Genomic DNA, 16,160 nt, shown 5'->3' with positions numbered 1-16,160 from the left:
CAGAAAACTACAATTTGGAGATGCATACTTAAATGTTTAGGAATAAAATAATTTCGGAGATTTGCTTCAAATGATCTGGGGGAATGAGGGATATGGGTAGAGTATTGCTGATAAAATATTAGCTGACACTTGGTCATTGCTGAAGCCACCTGACGGGCACATAGGGATTCATCAAACTTTCCTTTCAGTATATACCTAATATATATATATTTTTTTTTTCATAAAAATGATGTAAAGGAAAAAAAATGACAATAGGTTACCAGTTTTCACCCACCAGATTAGCAAGCATTTAAAAATCTGATAATTCTAAGTGTTAGCAAGAACATGAAAAGTGGGAACTCTTAAACACAAATGGTAGGAACATAAATTGGTACAGCCAGTTTGGAAGAAACTTTGGCATCTTCTAGAAAATTAGTATGTATATTCTTTACTACCCAGCAATATATTTATTACACAACAGGATTTTTTTTTTTTTTTTTAGTTGGAGTCTTGCTCTGTGACCCAGGCTGGAGTGTAGAGGTTTGATATTTCAGCTCACTGCAACCTCTGCCTCCCAGGTTCAAGTAATTCTCCTGCCTCAGCCTCCCAAGTAGCTGGGATTACAGGTGTACACCACCAAGCCTGGCTAATTTTTATATTTTTAGTAGAGGGTTTCACCATGTTGGCCAGGCTAGTCTCGAACTCCTGACCTCAAGTGATCCACCTGTCTCGGCCTCCCAAAGTGCTGGGATTACAGGCATGAGCCACCACACCTGATCCCAGCAGGATTTTCTAGGCTAAATCCTGGAAATCTTGCACGTGGAAATGTTCAAAAAAGTTCAGAGGCTCATTGGTTTTAATAGCAAAAACCTGGGAACAACAAATAGGCCTTTGAAGAAGAATGTGCGACTAAACAGTGGCATATTTACATCGTGGGATGAAAGTGGATTCTTAATAACTGGTGTGTTATGACTCCGCATGGATAAATCTGACAAACATTTGGTGAATAAGGAAAGGAATCTGCAGAATACAAACATTGTAATGCTGTTTACATAAAATATAAAACCATGTAAAACTAAATGAAACACCAGTGGGGGTGCATACATATGTAGTAAATGCACAGAGAAAAGCTAAAAGCAAGAAGTTCAAGATTCAAAATACTGGTTATGTCTGGTGGGGTAAGAGGGGACTGCAATTCAGGGCACAAAGGGACCACTGTAGGGATAATAAGGTTTTGCTTCTTAAACTGGGTGGTAGGCACATGAGTGGACATAATTATGTTAGTCCTTTTGTGAATAATAAAATATAATTAAAAATAATTTTTCTAGAACTAGAGATAAAAAAATAAGCTTTTTTCAGCAAAAGAGGGGTCATGATAGGGAGAAGTGAGAGAGGGGGCACAAAAGTACCCAATGAGGGAAATAATGAAATTCATTTCAGTTCAACAACAAACTTACTGAGAACGGATGAATGAAACCTTGCCCATCCTATAAGGAACACAGTCATCTGTCAGAAGAAAAATGTTGATTCCTCCCAGTCCAAAGGTGAAGATGGTGACTGTGAAAGTATCAGCTTTAGCCAGACCCCTGATGAAGCTCGCAGATGTCAGAGCATCCATGGGCTTGTGATCTCAGGTGAAGGTGTTGAGCCCTGGCCTCCCATCTCTTCACTTGTTTTCTCCACCCCGCCATCCCCATATTCAAAATGGCTTCTAGATTTGTGTCTTTAAAGGCACTTAGGCAATAAATAAAAAGTACGGTTCAGTGCTTACTGCATCTTTCCCACAGCTTTCTGAAGTGAATCAATGTCTCTGGGAAGAGGAAGAGTAGTGTGAGTATGAAGGACTAGATTCCTGTTGCTTTCTCCTGATGCCCATGCCAGGGTTTCCCCAGGCAACTGGGAAGATCATCCGTGGTGAGGCCTAAAATCTAGGCTTCTTGCTGATCAGTCACTCTTTTGGAGCAATACCAGTGTACGCCAGTGCCCAGTACCAGGACACTGGATATCAAGAGTGTGCCAGGCTTCCCATCCAGTTAGTCAGGAGGCAAGCCCTGCTGACCATCACTGATCAGCACCACCTCCTTCCACCTTCAATTTCTGGCTTCCTCATGGCCTTCTTGGGGAGTCCCCAGCTTCCTCATGGCTTTCCTTGGGGGAGTCCCCAGCTTCACGGCCTTCCTGGGGGAGTCCCCAATGTCTCCCTGGTCTTCTTAGTAATGGAAGCCTGATGGGTGCTCTGATCCCAGGGTCAGGGGCCGACTGCTGCAGACTCGCTCCCTATACATCTTGTCACATCTATGGGAATCCGAGGCCCTGGATGGGTTTTCTGTTTCCAGCTTTACTCCAGTTTCCGGGGTACCATGATATAAAGGTGTCAACTGAGTGTCTGCAGATCTGAAAGAGACCAGTCACAGGTTTGTCACCCTTCCCAAACCCAGCATCTCTGTTTTTCCCCAATAGGTCCTGCCTCTTCTAACTTTTTATCTATTACCAGACTTCCAAAATCTACTGCAATAGCATACCCCCCCCCACCCGCCCCGCAAAACACTTAAAAGCACTTCTTTCCTATTATTCTGCATCATTTTGCCTTACTAAACCAATGCCCCTCCTGGCACCTTCCCAGCTCTTGGTGGACATCTCAAACCTGATCTCAGAGAAACCTAATGCTATTACTGTTACTACTACTAGCTAATACTTACTGAGGACCTCGTATGTGCTAGGCTCTGCCTGTCATGAATACATATGTTAGGCTATGTTCTGAACCCTTAGTTTATATACTGTTCTCATTTCATAGCAATGGAAACCTGGAGGTCAGTGAGGAAACCAAGGCACGGGGGGTAAGTAACTTGCCCAGGTTACTTTTTATGGGTTAATAATAAGTGCGGGACCCAGGATACAAACCCAGACAGCCTTTTCCAGAGGCTGCACTTTGAACTACAGGCTACAGGGCTGTCTCCTAAAAGCCAAAGTAGATCAGATACTGTGGCTGAATCCCATTCCCCTTCTCCCTCCTGTAGTAGCTTACAACGCATGACAGCTTCTTTGACTTGGTGAAAGCCACCATCAGGGCCCCTGCCATCCACGTAATACATGAATCGGAGCTCAGGTGGGTAGGCAGCTCTGCTGAGGCCCGACAGCAGAGGGATGGTTCGGCCCTCGGCCCCCGGGGCATCGGTCAGGGCCTGCAGCATCTGGTACTTGCACCAGGGGTCCTGAAGGAAGCCTGGGGTGATGAGCAGCACGCGGCAGTGACTACTACTCAGTGCCTGGCACAGTTCGGACACGATGGCACCACCTGGGGTTGCATCCCGGAGCTGTAGGAAGCAGCGCAGGCTGGCAGTGCTGCCTTCCAGGTAGGAGACCAGGTTCTGGGCGGCCACCAGGTCTTCTTCACTGTGGCACACGCAGACGTCATAGTCTTTGCTCCAGCGAATACTGCCGCTGTCACTTGCTTGCGAGGGTGGCAGGCTGGGAGATGTGACTGAGCTGTGACTTGGGGGTACGGAGCTATCCTGTGAGGTAGGCTGTGAAGCATCACTGGGTGCACTTTCTGAGGAGTCGGGCATCTTCTTGGGCTTCTTCAGCAGGGTCTGCCTGAACCAGTCTGTGGGGGAGAAACACTGCTCAGGCCTGTGTCTTCTTACCAGGTGCCGTCTCACTGCCCACACAGGGAGGAGCCGCACCTCGCAGGGAGGATAGACAGACTGCAGCTCACCTCCCTGCACTGGGAAACATCTTATTCTCAGATACCTGTTGCTCGGCTATTTTTGTATATCCTTTGGGACTTGCCTAAAAGTGCCCTCTAAAGGTAAAGGTTTTGGACGCACGTCAGAACTTTGGAATCCTTGTGTGGGAGTGTTCCACCAGCCTGGTTAAGAGAATTGGCTTTGTACTGCTTCCGGGCCCTTTGATACCTGGTACTCTCAGCCCACCTCAAGCAGAACTTCCCACTAGAGCTGACTAGTCAACCACCCGGGAGTCTGCAGGTACAGCTATGTTACACTAGCAAAGATATTATCAGTCCCAAAGCCCACTTCTAGCACTGAGGGGAGGTGAATTTAGATTAGGAAGGGCTACCTGTATGGGAAGGAAGGGGCACGAAGGATTGGCATCTGTTTGGCCCCAAGAAATCCTAGATTCTCGCTAAATGGGGAAGAGGCTACTGCTCAGAGCTGCTGAGGAGCAGAGAGCTTCGCGATTCAGAACCCACACTCTGGAGTCAGGAACATGGCTTTGACCGTGGACCTGTGGCTCACTTTCTGTATGGCCTTCAGCAAATTAGATTTGCTCATTTGTATAATGGGTTTGCTGAAAGTTAACTGAGATAATGCAGTGTTGGGTATGTTGTAGGGACTCCATAAGGAGATGAAAACTCAGCTTCCCCAGCCTCTGATAAGGACAGATAGTTGTGGTAGGGATTGATTCATTTTCTCTCTCTGCTTGGCTTCTTCCTCTAAATGGTTCTGGGACAAAGATTTAGACGATGAGACACACAGTGTTAAGCACTCAGCACAATGGCTTCCAGGCTAGGAGAGTTAGCTGAGCAGGTCTGGAAAACCTTTGAGCCAAAAGGATAAAGATCTGGCTGAGCGGAGGCAGGCCTCCCCTCCTCACTCTCCACAGAGCACCCAGGCCCTGAAGTCAAGTCAGGAGATCCCCTCAGCCTTCCTGCGTCTTTCTGAATTTGGACCAGGCAGGCCTCCCACCTCGCCCATGGAGACTGAGTGCTCCACTCAGGAACACAGCAGTCTCGAGTCCGGTTCCACTCACCAGCCATCTTGCCTAGAGGCTTCTTAGGCCGCGAGCCAGGAGCTGGGAGGGAGGGCGATGATGCCATAGTGTGGGGCTCACAACTAGCCCCCTGAGACCAGGCATTGGTAAAGGGGGAGGAGGGAGGAAACCCAGTCTTGACCTCATGGAGCCGCCATCCTACAGAGGGCAGAAAGAAAGCATCACAAAGGCTGCACTTACCCTGCTCTCATTCCCCGGGGATGAGCTCTGGGAACTTCTATTTCTCTCCTAGTGCCTGAATAGAGGCTTCCTCTCTAAATGGGTCCTTCATTCCTCGTGAGATGAGGGACAGACACGACTGTGATTGGAGCTGGATTCTAGATAAAGCCGGAGCCATGTAGTGTGGTCAGACTTACAGGGTATGAGCTCAGCATGACCAGCTGAGGGACTGTTCTCTGCTCCACCTGGCCTGGAGGATATTTGGGATCTGGGCAAGGGCAGCTGGCAGGCAGCTCTTTAGAAGGGCTTCCTGTGTAAGGCCTGAAATGGCAGAAGAAGGAAAGTTGCTATTTGGACAAATTATTATGTATCCAGATAGACAGAAGCTGAACAGTAGAGAGAGAGAACATGCAGGAAATCTTGGGAGACTTTTCCTCCAAGTCTGCCTCCCCCTGAATAACTCCATCCATAGACCCATTGCTCCTGCAGCCCTCAGCTCAGGAAGGTCATGTCACAAAGTAGTGAAGACTGCAGACTCTACAGCAGAGTGCCTGATCCTCACCTCTTTTTAACCGTGGCCTCTGGCCATCTTGCAAAGTTACAGTTTCTCCATCCATGAAATAGAAATACTAGAGCCTCCTTCTCAGCATTATTGTGAACATTGAATGAAATAATTTATGTAAAGTCCTAATGGTGCCTAGCATGTAATAAATGCTCAGAAAATGTGGGCTCCTATGTGTATAAAATAATCTAGATATTGGAGGGATATGTTATGTTCATGGTTTATAAGACTTGATATTGTAAGGTTAATGTTCCCCAAACTGATCATTCAGTGCTGTTCCAAAGTCTAGAAGATTTTTGTTTTTTAGGCTTTTTGGTAGGGAGGTTGTCAGACTGCTTCTAAATTTATATGGACATACAAAGGCCCAAGAATCCCTTAGAAAGGCAACCTGCCATGTTCTCTTCCCACCATAGTGACAGAGGATGTCCCTGATGGTGGACACGCTTTCAGCCTCAAGTTTCTATGAAGCAGAGCCTGTGGGGGCTGTAGTATTCTAGTGACACTTCTCTCGGGAAAGGCTGGCAGAGCAATTGGCACAGGGCTGCTTTCTCACTCTTTGGTGGACCTGTGAGATCAAAACAAACCTGAGAACTCACGGAAACAAGTATTATTAGACACACTGAAGCTGGGCGCAGTGGCTCACGCCTGTAATCCCAGCACTTTGGGAGGCTGAGGCGGGTGGATCACGAGGTCAAGAGATCGAGACCATCCTGGTCAACAAGGTGAAACCCCGTCTCTACTAAAAATACAAAAAATTAGCTGGGCATGGTGGCGCGTGCCTGTAATCCCAGCTACTCAGGAGGCTGAGGCAGGAAAATTGCTTGAACCCAGGAGGCGGAGGTTGTGGTGAGCCAAGATCGCGCCATTGCACTCCAGTCTAGGTAACAACAGTGAAACTCTGTCTCAAAAAAAAAAAAAAAAAAAAAAAGACACACTGAAATAAAGGTTTCAAAATTTAAAGAATGTGGCTGGGCATAGTGACTCATGCCTGTAATCCCAGCACTTTGGGAGGCCGAGGTGGTAGATCACCTGAGGTCAGGAGTTCAAGCCCAGCCTGGCCAACATGGCATAATGCTGTCTCTACTAAAAACAAAAACATTGGCTGGGCCTGGTGGCGGGTGCCTATAATCCCAGCTACTCAGGAGGCTGAGGCAGGAGAATCTCTTGAACCTGGAGGCAGAGGATGCAGTGAGCTGAGATTGCACAACTGCACTCCAGTCTGGGCAACAAGAACAAAACTCTGTCTCAAAAAATATATATAAAGAATGTCATTCTATGCTGCACGTTAATGCTTTGTTCACTGATGCTAAACACCAGTATGCCAACCTGATGAGTAGAAGACCAGGGATGCTAAGGATTTGTGAACAGGTATCAAAGTTCAAAAAAGAAGTAGAACTTAACCCATAGCAGCAAAGGAGGCACAACAAAGAGTTGGAATGGGCACAGGAACCAGAGAAGACATTTGAACAAGCAACACAACTAAATGTGAAGCCACCAGAAAGATAGGGGAAGTTGACTCTGAGTATGTATATGAGTTTCTTTTCTTTTCTAATATGCTTGGGATTTCAGACAGCCTAAGTGGGAGGCTGCAGCTAGAACACAGCTAGTGTTGTGTTTGAAATCCTCTTCCTGGTCAGGCATTGCTGTCTCCCTACATCTTCATTTCAGCCATTCAAGATGCCTTTTTGGGCTGGGCGTGGTGGCTCACGCCTGTAATCCCAGCACTTTGGGAGGCCAAGGCGAGCAGATCACAAGGTCAGGAGTTTGAGACCAGCCTGACCAACATGGTGAAACATACAAAACATCTATGAAAAATACAAAATTTTGCCGAGCGTAGTGGTACGCGCCTGTAATCCCAGCTACTCAGGAGGCTGAGGCAGGAGAATCCTTTGAACCCGGGAGGCGGAGGTTGCACCCCAGCCTGGGCGACAGAGCAAGACTCCATCTCAAAAAAAAAAAAAGATGCCTTTCTGCCCTCTAGTAGTAAACATAATGTCACTTGGTTTTGAATTATTTAAATATTTTTTCAATTTTGTTGTAATTTTAATATTCATTATTTTGTCATGGTACACTTATAAACTAGAGCATATTTTGATTTTTAAATATTCTAAAGGTTAAAAATTAATATGTTAATGTACTTACTATATGTAGACTTAAAAGTTTTAGTTTCTCATTTTATGAAATGACTTGCCCCTTTGACAACACATGCTGATTTGGGGAACTTGCTTTTCCATTGCTTGGTTAAGAAGAACAGTTGTCCAGCAGTATATGCCACTAAAGTGGGGTGGTATAAGCCCTCATGAGAAACATTATGGAAACGTTTAAAGAGAAAAATAACAGCACCTTTGACAGGATAATTGAGCAAGATGGCAGGTAAATTCCAGTAACCGTACACACTGCATGCTCCCTGGAATCCAAGATGCCATGCCCTTTCCTTGTTCCTTTTCAGTTCTTTTATAACTGGGGCTGTGGAACTGTCACATATTCAAACACCTGTTAATTGTTCCAAGAGTTGGTAACTGTCATCATATCTTGAGATGTGGTTGACAAGCAGGTAAGGTAATGAACCCAAGTCTTCAACTGGAAGCTCTACTCACTAGCTCTGCCTATTCTCTGATTTGCTGTGTGGTCACTTTTTTTGTGCTTTGAAAAAATTCATAAAGTAGAATCATACCAAAAATACCCACTTTGTAAGAACAAAGACTTGAGAGAAAATTAGTGAAGAGGCCGGGTGTGGTGGCTCACGCCTGTAATCTCAGCACTTTGGGAGACTGAGGTGGGCAGATCACTTGAGCTCAGGAGTTCCAGAGCAGTCTGGCCAATATGTCAAAACCCTGTTTCTACTAAAAATATGAAAATTAGCCAGGGGTGGTGGTGCTCGCCTGTAATCCCAGCACTATGGGAGGCTGAGGCAGGCAGATTAATTGAGGTTAGGAGTTCAAGACCAGCCTGGCCGACACATCAAAACCCCATCTCTACTAAAAGTACAAAAATTAGCCAGGTGTGGTGTTGCACACCTGTAATCCTAGCTACTCAGGTGGCTAAGCCAGGAGAATCCCTTGAACCTGGGACATCATGGCACTGCACTCCAGCCTGGGTGACAGAGTGAGACTTGATTTCAAAAATATAAAATTAGTAAAGAATTTCTTCAGAAAAGCAGTAGCATAATACCTTTAGTGCTTTCTAGAATGTTTTTCCAATATTATATGCAGAAATTCACGTAAAGGAAATATTACGGAGTTTTGCTGTATAAAATCCAAAGTGGGCCTGGTGCAATGGCTCACACCTATAATCCCAGCACTTTGGGAGGCTGAGGTGGGTGGATCACAAGATCAGGAGTTTGAGACCTGCCTGGCCAACATGGTGAAACCCTGTCTGTACTAAAAACACAAAAATTAGCTAGGTTTGGTGGTGCACACCTGTAATCCCAGCTCCTTGGGAGGCTGAAGCAGGAGAATCGCTTGAATCCAGGAGATGGAGATTGCAGTGAACCTACATCGTGCCATTGCACTCCAGCCTGGAAGACAGGGCAAGACTCAGTCTAAAAAAAAAAAGTCCAAAGTGTATATAAAATCCAATATCAAACTGGTCTCCAATTTCTATTATATAGGAAATGTACTGAAGCCCATGAGGCATATGATTAGAATATGTTAGAGTTCCTATTTGATTTCTGTTAAGCAGGACTCATTATCTGTGATAGAATAGCGGCCCCCAGAGGCCCACATCCTAATTCCTGGAACTGAGAATATGTTACTTCCATGACAAAGGGGGATTTTGTAGTGGTGATTAAGTTAAGGACCTTGAGATGGGGAGGTATTCCTGGATTACCCAGGTGAGCCAAATGTAACCAAAAAGAGCCTTTCAAGAGGGAGGCAGGAAGGTCTGAGGCAGACAAAGGAGCTGTGCCAAGGGAAGCAGGGGTCAGTGGGGTGCAGGTGGCCTACAGAAGCTGGAAAAAGCACATCCATCCGTTCTTCCCTGGAGCCTCCAGAAGGAATGCGGCCTTACTGATCCATCTGAGAACGGTAGGATAATCCATGTGTGTTGTTTGAGGCCACTAAGTTTGTGGCAATGTGTTAGCAGGAGTAAGAAACTACTACACTATCTCTGGTCAGATCAGGCCGAGGAATGGAGAAGATACTGGATTTCATTTGAGTGCTAAAAACTGGTCCGTTTAAAGGTTTAAATTGTTTGCAACAGTTTTTACATCTTTAAATAAATTACCATCTACAGTTCACCTGACTTTGACTTTATATTTAAAAGAATTTTGGTTTCAAAGCCTGTTTTGTTCAAAGAAATTTGGTTCCAAAGCCTGGTTTGCAGGACAATGTCATTTAAAGTGCTGAATATAATTCATTTATAGCTTGATAGACAATGCAGCGTTCTCAAACTATGTAGACTATGGTGCAGACCTAGGGTGGCCTGCTGTGTTCACACCTGGGACTGTGGGAAGGACCCATAACATTCTTTTTTTTTTCAGACAGACTCTCACTCCATTACCCAGGCAGGAGTGCAGTGGCATGATCTCAGTTCACTGCAACCTCTGCCTCCCAGGTTCAAGTGATTCTTGTGCCTCAGCCTCGAGTAGCTGGGACTACAGGCGCTTGCCACCACACCCAGCTGATTTTTGTATTTTTAGTAGAGACCGGGTTTCACCATGTTGGCCAGGCTGCTCTGGAACTCATGATCTCAAGTGATTGGCCTGCCTCAACCTCCCAAAGTGCTGGGATTACATACAGGCATGAGCCACCACACCCAATCTTTTTTTTTTGAACCAGTGTCTTGCTCTGTCACCAGGCTGGAGTGCAGTGGTGTGATTACAGCGCACTGCAGCCTCGACCTCCTGGGCTCAAGCAGTCCTTCCATCTTGACCTCGAGTAGCTGGGACTACAGACGTGAGCCACCACACCTAATTTCGTTGTTGTTGTTGGTAGAGACAGGATCTTGCTTTGTTGGCCAGGCTGGTCTCTAACTGTTGGCCTCAAGTGATCCACTCACCTCAGCCTCCCAAAGTGCTGGGATTACAGGCGTGAGCCACTGTGCCCGACTTTATTTTTACTTTTATCTGAGTCTTCTTGCTAGGGAAGATTTTTTTTAAAAAATCAGACTCAAATAATACAACTATAAGGGGAAAAATGATAAAAAGCATTAAAATAAACAACTTCTGTTCATCAAAAGACATAAATAGGAGAGTGAAAGGCAATCTCCTGAGGGAGAAAATGTTTAAAAATATACATCCAATAAATGTCTTATATCACAAACATTTCAAGGACTCAATGGAACTAGTAAGAAAAAGACAATTAGAAAAATGAGTAGAAGAATTGAACAGGCACTTCACAAAAAGAATATTCAAATGAGCAACAGATATAAAAACAGTTCATTAGTCATCAGAGAAATGCAAACTAACACCTCAGTGCATCACTGCTGGGCACTCAGCCAAATGGCTACAGTGAAAAAGACTATCAAGTAGTGGGAAGAATATGCAGGAATGGGAACCTGCGCACTGCTGGTGGGCATGTAAACTGTACAATTACTTCAGAGAACTGTTTGACACCATAGACTAAAAATGAACATACATCAGCAATTTCAGTCCTAGGAATACACTCAAACAGCAGTGCTTACAGATTTTTTTTTTTTTAATGTAGTCCCACTCTGTTGCCCAAGTTGGAGTGCAATGGCGTAATCTCGGCTCACTGCCAACATCCAACTCCCAGGTTCAAGTGATTCTCTGGCCTCAGCCTCTCAAGTAGCTGGGACTATCGGTGACCACCATGCCCAGCTAAGTTTTGTATTTTTAGTAGAGATGGGGTTTCACCATGTTGGCCAGGCTGGTCTGCCCACCCCAGCCTCCCAAAGTGCTGGGATTACAGGCGTGAGCCACTGCACCCGGCCTGCTTACAGCTGTTTACCAAAATATGTACAGGAACCTGTCTGTAGCAGCAAGATACAAAATGACCCCATGGTAGGAACTGTCCATCAACCCGTGTCCAGTAGAATGGATAAACAAATTGTGGTCTAGCCATACAGTGGAATGTTAACACACCAACAAGAATAAATTACTGCTAACAAAACATGAGTGAATATCACACAACATATTGAGTGTAAGATGTCAGACACATACGAGTATAGATGTATGATTCTGTGGATGGTAAATCCAAAACAGGCAAACCTATTTTATGGTGTTGGAAGCCAGGAATGTGTAGTCATGTTTTATTTATTGCTCTGAATCAGGAAATGTTCATGTTATGGAAAACGGTTGAGCTGTACACTTATGATTTATGCGCTTACATATCACCTCCTTTAAGTCTAAAAAATAACTAGACGTGGTTCCCTCTGAGTCATTCCTGACCTGGAGTCCCCTAAGTTTTGTGTTTCAACGGGAGTTCCCCGCACTCCCCCTCTCGGTCGCACTTCTAGGATGTGCTGTGATTCTAATGGACCTGTCTCCCTGGGGACCAGAGGACTGGCTCCGTCTGGTCCACCGCGGTCACCCTAGTCGTTGGCACAGTGGCTGCCCAGCCTGTAGTAGCTGCCTGTTAAATGACTGTGGTGTAATGCCTCAATAGGTCCCTAACCCCAACTAGTTAGGCACTTGCTGAATCACTGCCACAATGACAAGCCGAAGAGTAGAGGCAGAGGCTGTGACCGGAGCAGAGAAGAATGTGAGCACAAACAGTATCCACCAAGCACTGACCGCCAGGCTCTTCCAGCGAGGCAAGCCAAAGGGGAGCCGCCCGCGCGAGCTTCTTTGCGACAGAAAAGGTGACAGCCTCCTCGGAGGGCCCTTTCACGCCGCTTGCGTGTTGCGGGTGCCAGAAAGGTGAAGGAGAAGGGAAGCGGACGTGCGGCCGGCCGGGCAAGGCCAGGCTGGAGGCGGCGCGGACCCCTGCGGTTCTCGGTGGGCCCGGGACTCCTGGGCCTAAGCCAGCCGCGCGCCGCCCTGCCCGCCCCACAGAGCCCCGCCGCGCCTCCCGGTCCCCCGAGACCCCGCCCGGGCTCACCTGCGCGCGGGCCCAGTCGCGATGCGGGCTGCGCGGGCTCCGCGGGGAAGAGCTGCGAGCAGGCCCAGCTCCCCGGAAGCGCCGCGCACCGCCGGCCGCGCCGCCCCTCCCACGCCGCCCGGGCCACTCCTGACCCGGGAGGCGCTCGGGCAAGATCCGGCTGCGGGAGACGCGGGACTGGGCAGCCCCGGTGTCCCCCGCAGCCCGAGCCCCGGCCAGCTTGGCTTCTGCGTGATTCCGGGAGCCTGTCCTCTCTGCGAGCTGGGTGGGGGCGGTCCGCAGCTACTCCGGGAGGAGCCTGTGCCCAGGGTTCCCCGGCGCCCACCCTGACAACCTGAAGGCTGTGTTTTGTTCTAAGCGCGGGAGAAGGAAAAAAAAAAAAAAAAAAAAAAAAAAAACCTATTCCAACCGTTTAATTATCCTAACACCCTGTCGGGCTGGGGGTGCTTATGCCTTTTTTCTTTTATACAATTGAGAAACATGAAGCCCGAAGAGTTGGAATGACTTTTCCAGAGGTCACACACAGCGAGGGGTGCACAGTGCTGCAATGCAGGAGGGGCAGACCCGGGGGCGGCAGCTGGGAAGCCAGGCCGCTGTGGCCGCCAGCTCCTGGCCCAGACACTGGTTGATGCGGATGAGGATGGAAGCCCTGTCTCAGGCCAAAGTGCTTTCTTTGCTCCTCTAGGCAGTGAGCCCACATGGGCGTTATGAACAGCGCCGCGGGACGCTGCAGAGCCGCTGCAGACAGCGTGGTGTAGGCAAGATGCTGTGAAGTCCTGCGTGGAAGAGATGGAGATGCGTTCGCCTCCCACTTCTTAGAGCTCTTAAGATGTTGGTGAGCGCTGTGAAGCACCTACTGGAGAAGGGAACAGGGAGCATTCCCCACAATTGTTTCACTCTACGAGAAATGTGAATGTCTTCCTGGGCTTCTTGCTCCCGGGCATGCCAGTTTGGGAAACACTATCCTAAAACGCGTTTGAAATGCTGGAGAGTGGAGGTAGTTAAATTAGGCCATCTAAGATTCATGATCTCCCCTCCAATCCGATTTCCTCCTTTTCTCACCAGCCCGCCAAATCGGATGAGCTGCCTGTCCTGGGAGGGCTCTGGAGTCAACTGCCTGGGTTCACAACCAGCGCTCATCACTTACTAGTTGTGTGGCCTTGGTGAAGTCACCAGACCTTTCTAGCCTTGCTTTCCTCATCAAATTATGGTGTCTGCTTGCTGGTCTTCTTGCAAAGATTAGATGAGTCTACATAAAGTAGATCAGATACCTGGCCCTCCACCCAAGTGCCCAGTTTGCTTTGACTCTACCAAGTACACCTCCAACCAGGGCCTTCCATTTGCCCAACTCTGCTCTGCAAAAAGCTCTCCTTCTAGCAAGGCCTATTTTGTTGTTGTTGTTGTTTGTTTCCATTTCCTTTTTTTTCACATCACGCTGGTAAGCCAACGCATGACACAGTTTAAGGGAGGCACGTTTCACGCATGTACGTGAGCACCCAGTCATCATGCTTATGAACTACAAAGGGATCAAGGCCCATTTTTGCCTTATTCAGGAAAGCTTTGCCTCCCCCAGCCCTGCCCACCTCCTTCCCTCAACGGCTACAGTGCTTTTCATTGTAAATAGTCTGTGCTCTGGCTGCTTAGCTCCCACTTTAGACTAAAAGTTCCTCAGAGCCAGGGATGGTTCTTCAGGCTCTAGCTGGAGCAGAGGGACACTTGAGGGACACTCAGATAAACAGGCCTTGACTGTGCCAAGTAGGGGCCAAGCGTTGGGACAGGTGGGTATCAGACAGGGATGAAGAAGGCTTGGTCCTGGCTCTGCACAGTTCAGTGGGGAAGACAGATGCACGGAGGCAGTGGTGAGGGCTTGCCCACTGCTTGAAGTAGAGCCCTGTGGGAGGACAGGGAGTCCTCAGCGCTTCTTAATAAACATAGTACTTGCTGTCTGGAAGGGAGCAGCTTCTGGGCGAGGAACACTTGAAAGCCTTTTCCCTTTCTCCCTGGGATTGGGATGTCTGTGCTGAAGGGAGGGGCAGCTACTGCCTGGCACCTAGGGGAACCTCACAGGATCAACCCGGATGTTGGCTTGTCCCTCCCCCATATCCCTGGCTAGTTCCTTCCTGTCTTTCATCACTGCCTTCTTCCTCTTCTGCCTTCTGCCTGGCCCCTCACCCCAACCACAGGGGCACATCTCCTCCCCTGCCATTAGTAAGGCCCACCTCCAACATTTCTTCCCTCCCTTTCATCCTTCCCCACAAAGGCCTCCTTAGCTTCCATGACACTACTCTCCTGGCTTTTCTCCCGTCTCTGTGGGCACCTCTTCAGCGTCCTCTTCTTTGGTTTGTCTCTTAAATGCCAGTGGGGTCCCTTCGGCTTCCCTCCTTGGCCCCCTACTCCACCCTCCGGGGTGATGCCATGCTGTTCCATGATGTCCACATCTCTATCTACAGCACACATCATCTCCCAAGGACCATGCCCATCAGCCCAAACCCCCGTTTGAGGGATGCCCTTACAGGTACCCCTCATTCATCGCATCCCAGACTGCACCATTCACTGTTCCTCACTCTGCTCCTCCCTGGTGCTCCTCATCTCTGGGAGGGGCAGTACCTCCATCCAGAAACCTAGCCATCTGATTTGCCCCACTTGTTACTGGCATCACTCTGGGATCCATCTGATTCTTGCCGTGATGGTTCAGGTACCCAGTGTCTCTGCCATGTGGCCTGCTTGCCGCCTGCCTTGACATCCTCATCTGCTCTCTACAAGGTCATCCAGGTAACTCTTCTCAAAGGAAAATCTGATCCTGTTGCTCCCGTTTAAAACCCCTCAGTGGCTCCCTGCCCACAGGATAAAAATCCAAGCTCCTGGCCGGGCATAGTGGCTCATGCCTGTAATCCAAGCACTTTGGAGGCCAAGGTGGGTGGATCACCTGAGGTTGGGAGTTCAAGACCAGCCTGACCAACATGGTGAAACCTCGTCTTTAAAAATAAAAACAAACAAATAAATAAATAAATAAAATCCAAGCTCCTTCGTGTGGCTTGCCAGGCTCTGGTTCCTCTTCTTGTACTCCATGATCCAGGCGGAAAGTCACATGGAATCCTGCTGCGGTCTGAATGTCGCTGTCCTCCCTAACACCCAATGTGATAGTGTTAAGAGGTGGGGCTTTTGGGGAAGTGATTAAGTCATGAAAACTCTGTCCTCCTGAAAGGAAATGTCCTTGGAAGAGGTTGAAAGAAGCTGGCTTACTCTTTCTGCCATGTGAGGATGCAGTGAGAAAGCACCATCTTTGAAGCAGACAGCAGGCTTTTACTAGATATTGAATCTGCTGGTGACTCGATCTTAGATTTCCCAGCTTCTAGAACTGTGAGCAATGTATTTCTATTGTGTATAATCTTATTCTTGCTTCTGGGCCTTTACATATGGTGTGCCCTCAGCCTGGATCCTTTCCTGGCCATCTTGCATTCACTTCACTAAATGCCCATCCTTTAGGTTCAGCTGAGGTCAATTTCCCTGGAGGAGCTTCATGGAGAAACACCCTTGCCACCCTCCTACTCCCACCCTGGGTGAGGTGTCTGTGTCGTGTGCTTATGCCAGCACTGTGGGGGTTACACTGTATCTGATCTAGGGGTGAGGGGCTAGGAGGGGCAGGACATAGCTATGAAAGTTCCAGC

At 48.0% G+C, this 16,160-nt stretch overlaps 1 protein-coding gene, 1 long non-coding RNA gene and 1 other non-coding gene across 6 annotated transcripts; 1 reads left to right on the top strand and 2 right to left on the bottom strand.

The window, feature by feature from the left end:
* Positions 1–1,000: 1,000 nt before the first annotated feature.
* Positions 1,001–12,759, bottom strand: TIRAP (TIR domain containing adaptor protein). Of its 4 annotated transcripts, XM_035265031.3 has the most exons (5): positions 12,493–12,759; positions 5,127–5,250; positions 4,750–4,908; positions 3,005–3,583; positions 1,001–2,373 (listed from the first exon to the last, which is right to left on the bottom strand). In XM_035265031.3, exons 3-5 carry the CDS (start codon positions 4,814–4,816, stop codon positions 2,354–2,356), a joined length of 666 nt encoding a protein of 221 aa, XP_035120922.3. In that variant the 5' UTR covers positions 4,817–4,908; positions 5,127–5,250; positions 12,493–12,759; the 3' UTR covers positions 1,001–2,353. The 4 variants fall into 4 exon arrangements, with proteins under 4 accessions (XP_035120922.3, XP_009005339.4, XP_078195931.1 ...); XM_009007091.5 differs by lacking the exon at positions 4,750–4,908 and having other exon boundaries at positions 4,951–5,250; XM_078339805.1 differs by lacking the exon at positions 4,750–4,908.
* Positions 12,144–15,512, top strand: LOC128929097 (uncharacterized). The gene is made up of 2 exons (XR_008475033.2): positions 12,144–12,253; positions 13,178–15,512. It is a non-coding gene; the product is annotated as an uncharacterized LOC128929097 (long non-coding RNA).
* LOC118146040 (small nucleolar RNA U13) lies at positions 13,921–14,020 on the bottom strand. The gene has a single exon (XR_004731509.1). It is a non-coding gene; the product is annotated as a small nucleolar RNA U13 (small nucleolar RNA).
* Positions 15,513–16,160: the final 648 nt, after the last annotated feature.

This window comes from Callithrix jacchus, chromosome 10 (genome assembly GCF_049354715.1).
Source record: "Callithrix jacchus isolate 240 chromosome 10, calJac240_pri, whole genome shotgun sequence".
NCBI classification, from domain to species: domain Eukaryota; kingdom Metazoa; phylum Chordata; class Mammalia; order Primates; family Cebidae; genus Callithrix; species Callithrix jacchus.
This window is presented reverse-complemented; position numbering and strand designations above follow the sequence as displayed.

Excerpts from the sequence above, each read along its gene's own strand:
- TIRAP (XM_035265031.3), bottom strand. The coding sequence starts at position 4,816 with ATGGCATCATCGCCCTCCCTCCCAGCTCCTGGCTCGCGGCCTAAGAAG. Across the intron at positions 3,584-4,749 it reads GCCTCTAGGCAAGATGGCTG|ACTGGTTCAGGCAGACCCTG; the intron begins GTGAGTGGAACC and ends TCTCCCCCACAG. Across the intron at positions 2,374-3,004 it reads CAAAGAAGCTGTCATGCGTT|ATCTGCAGACACTCAGTTGA; the intron begins GTAAGCTACTAC and ends GGTCTCTTTCAG.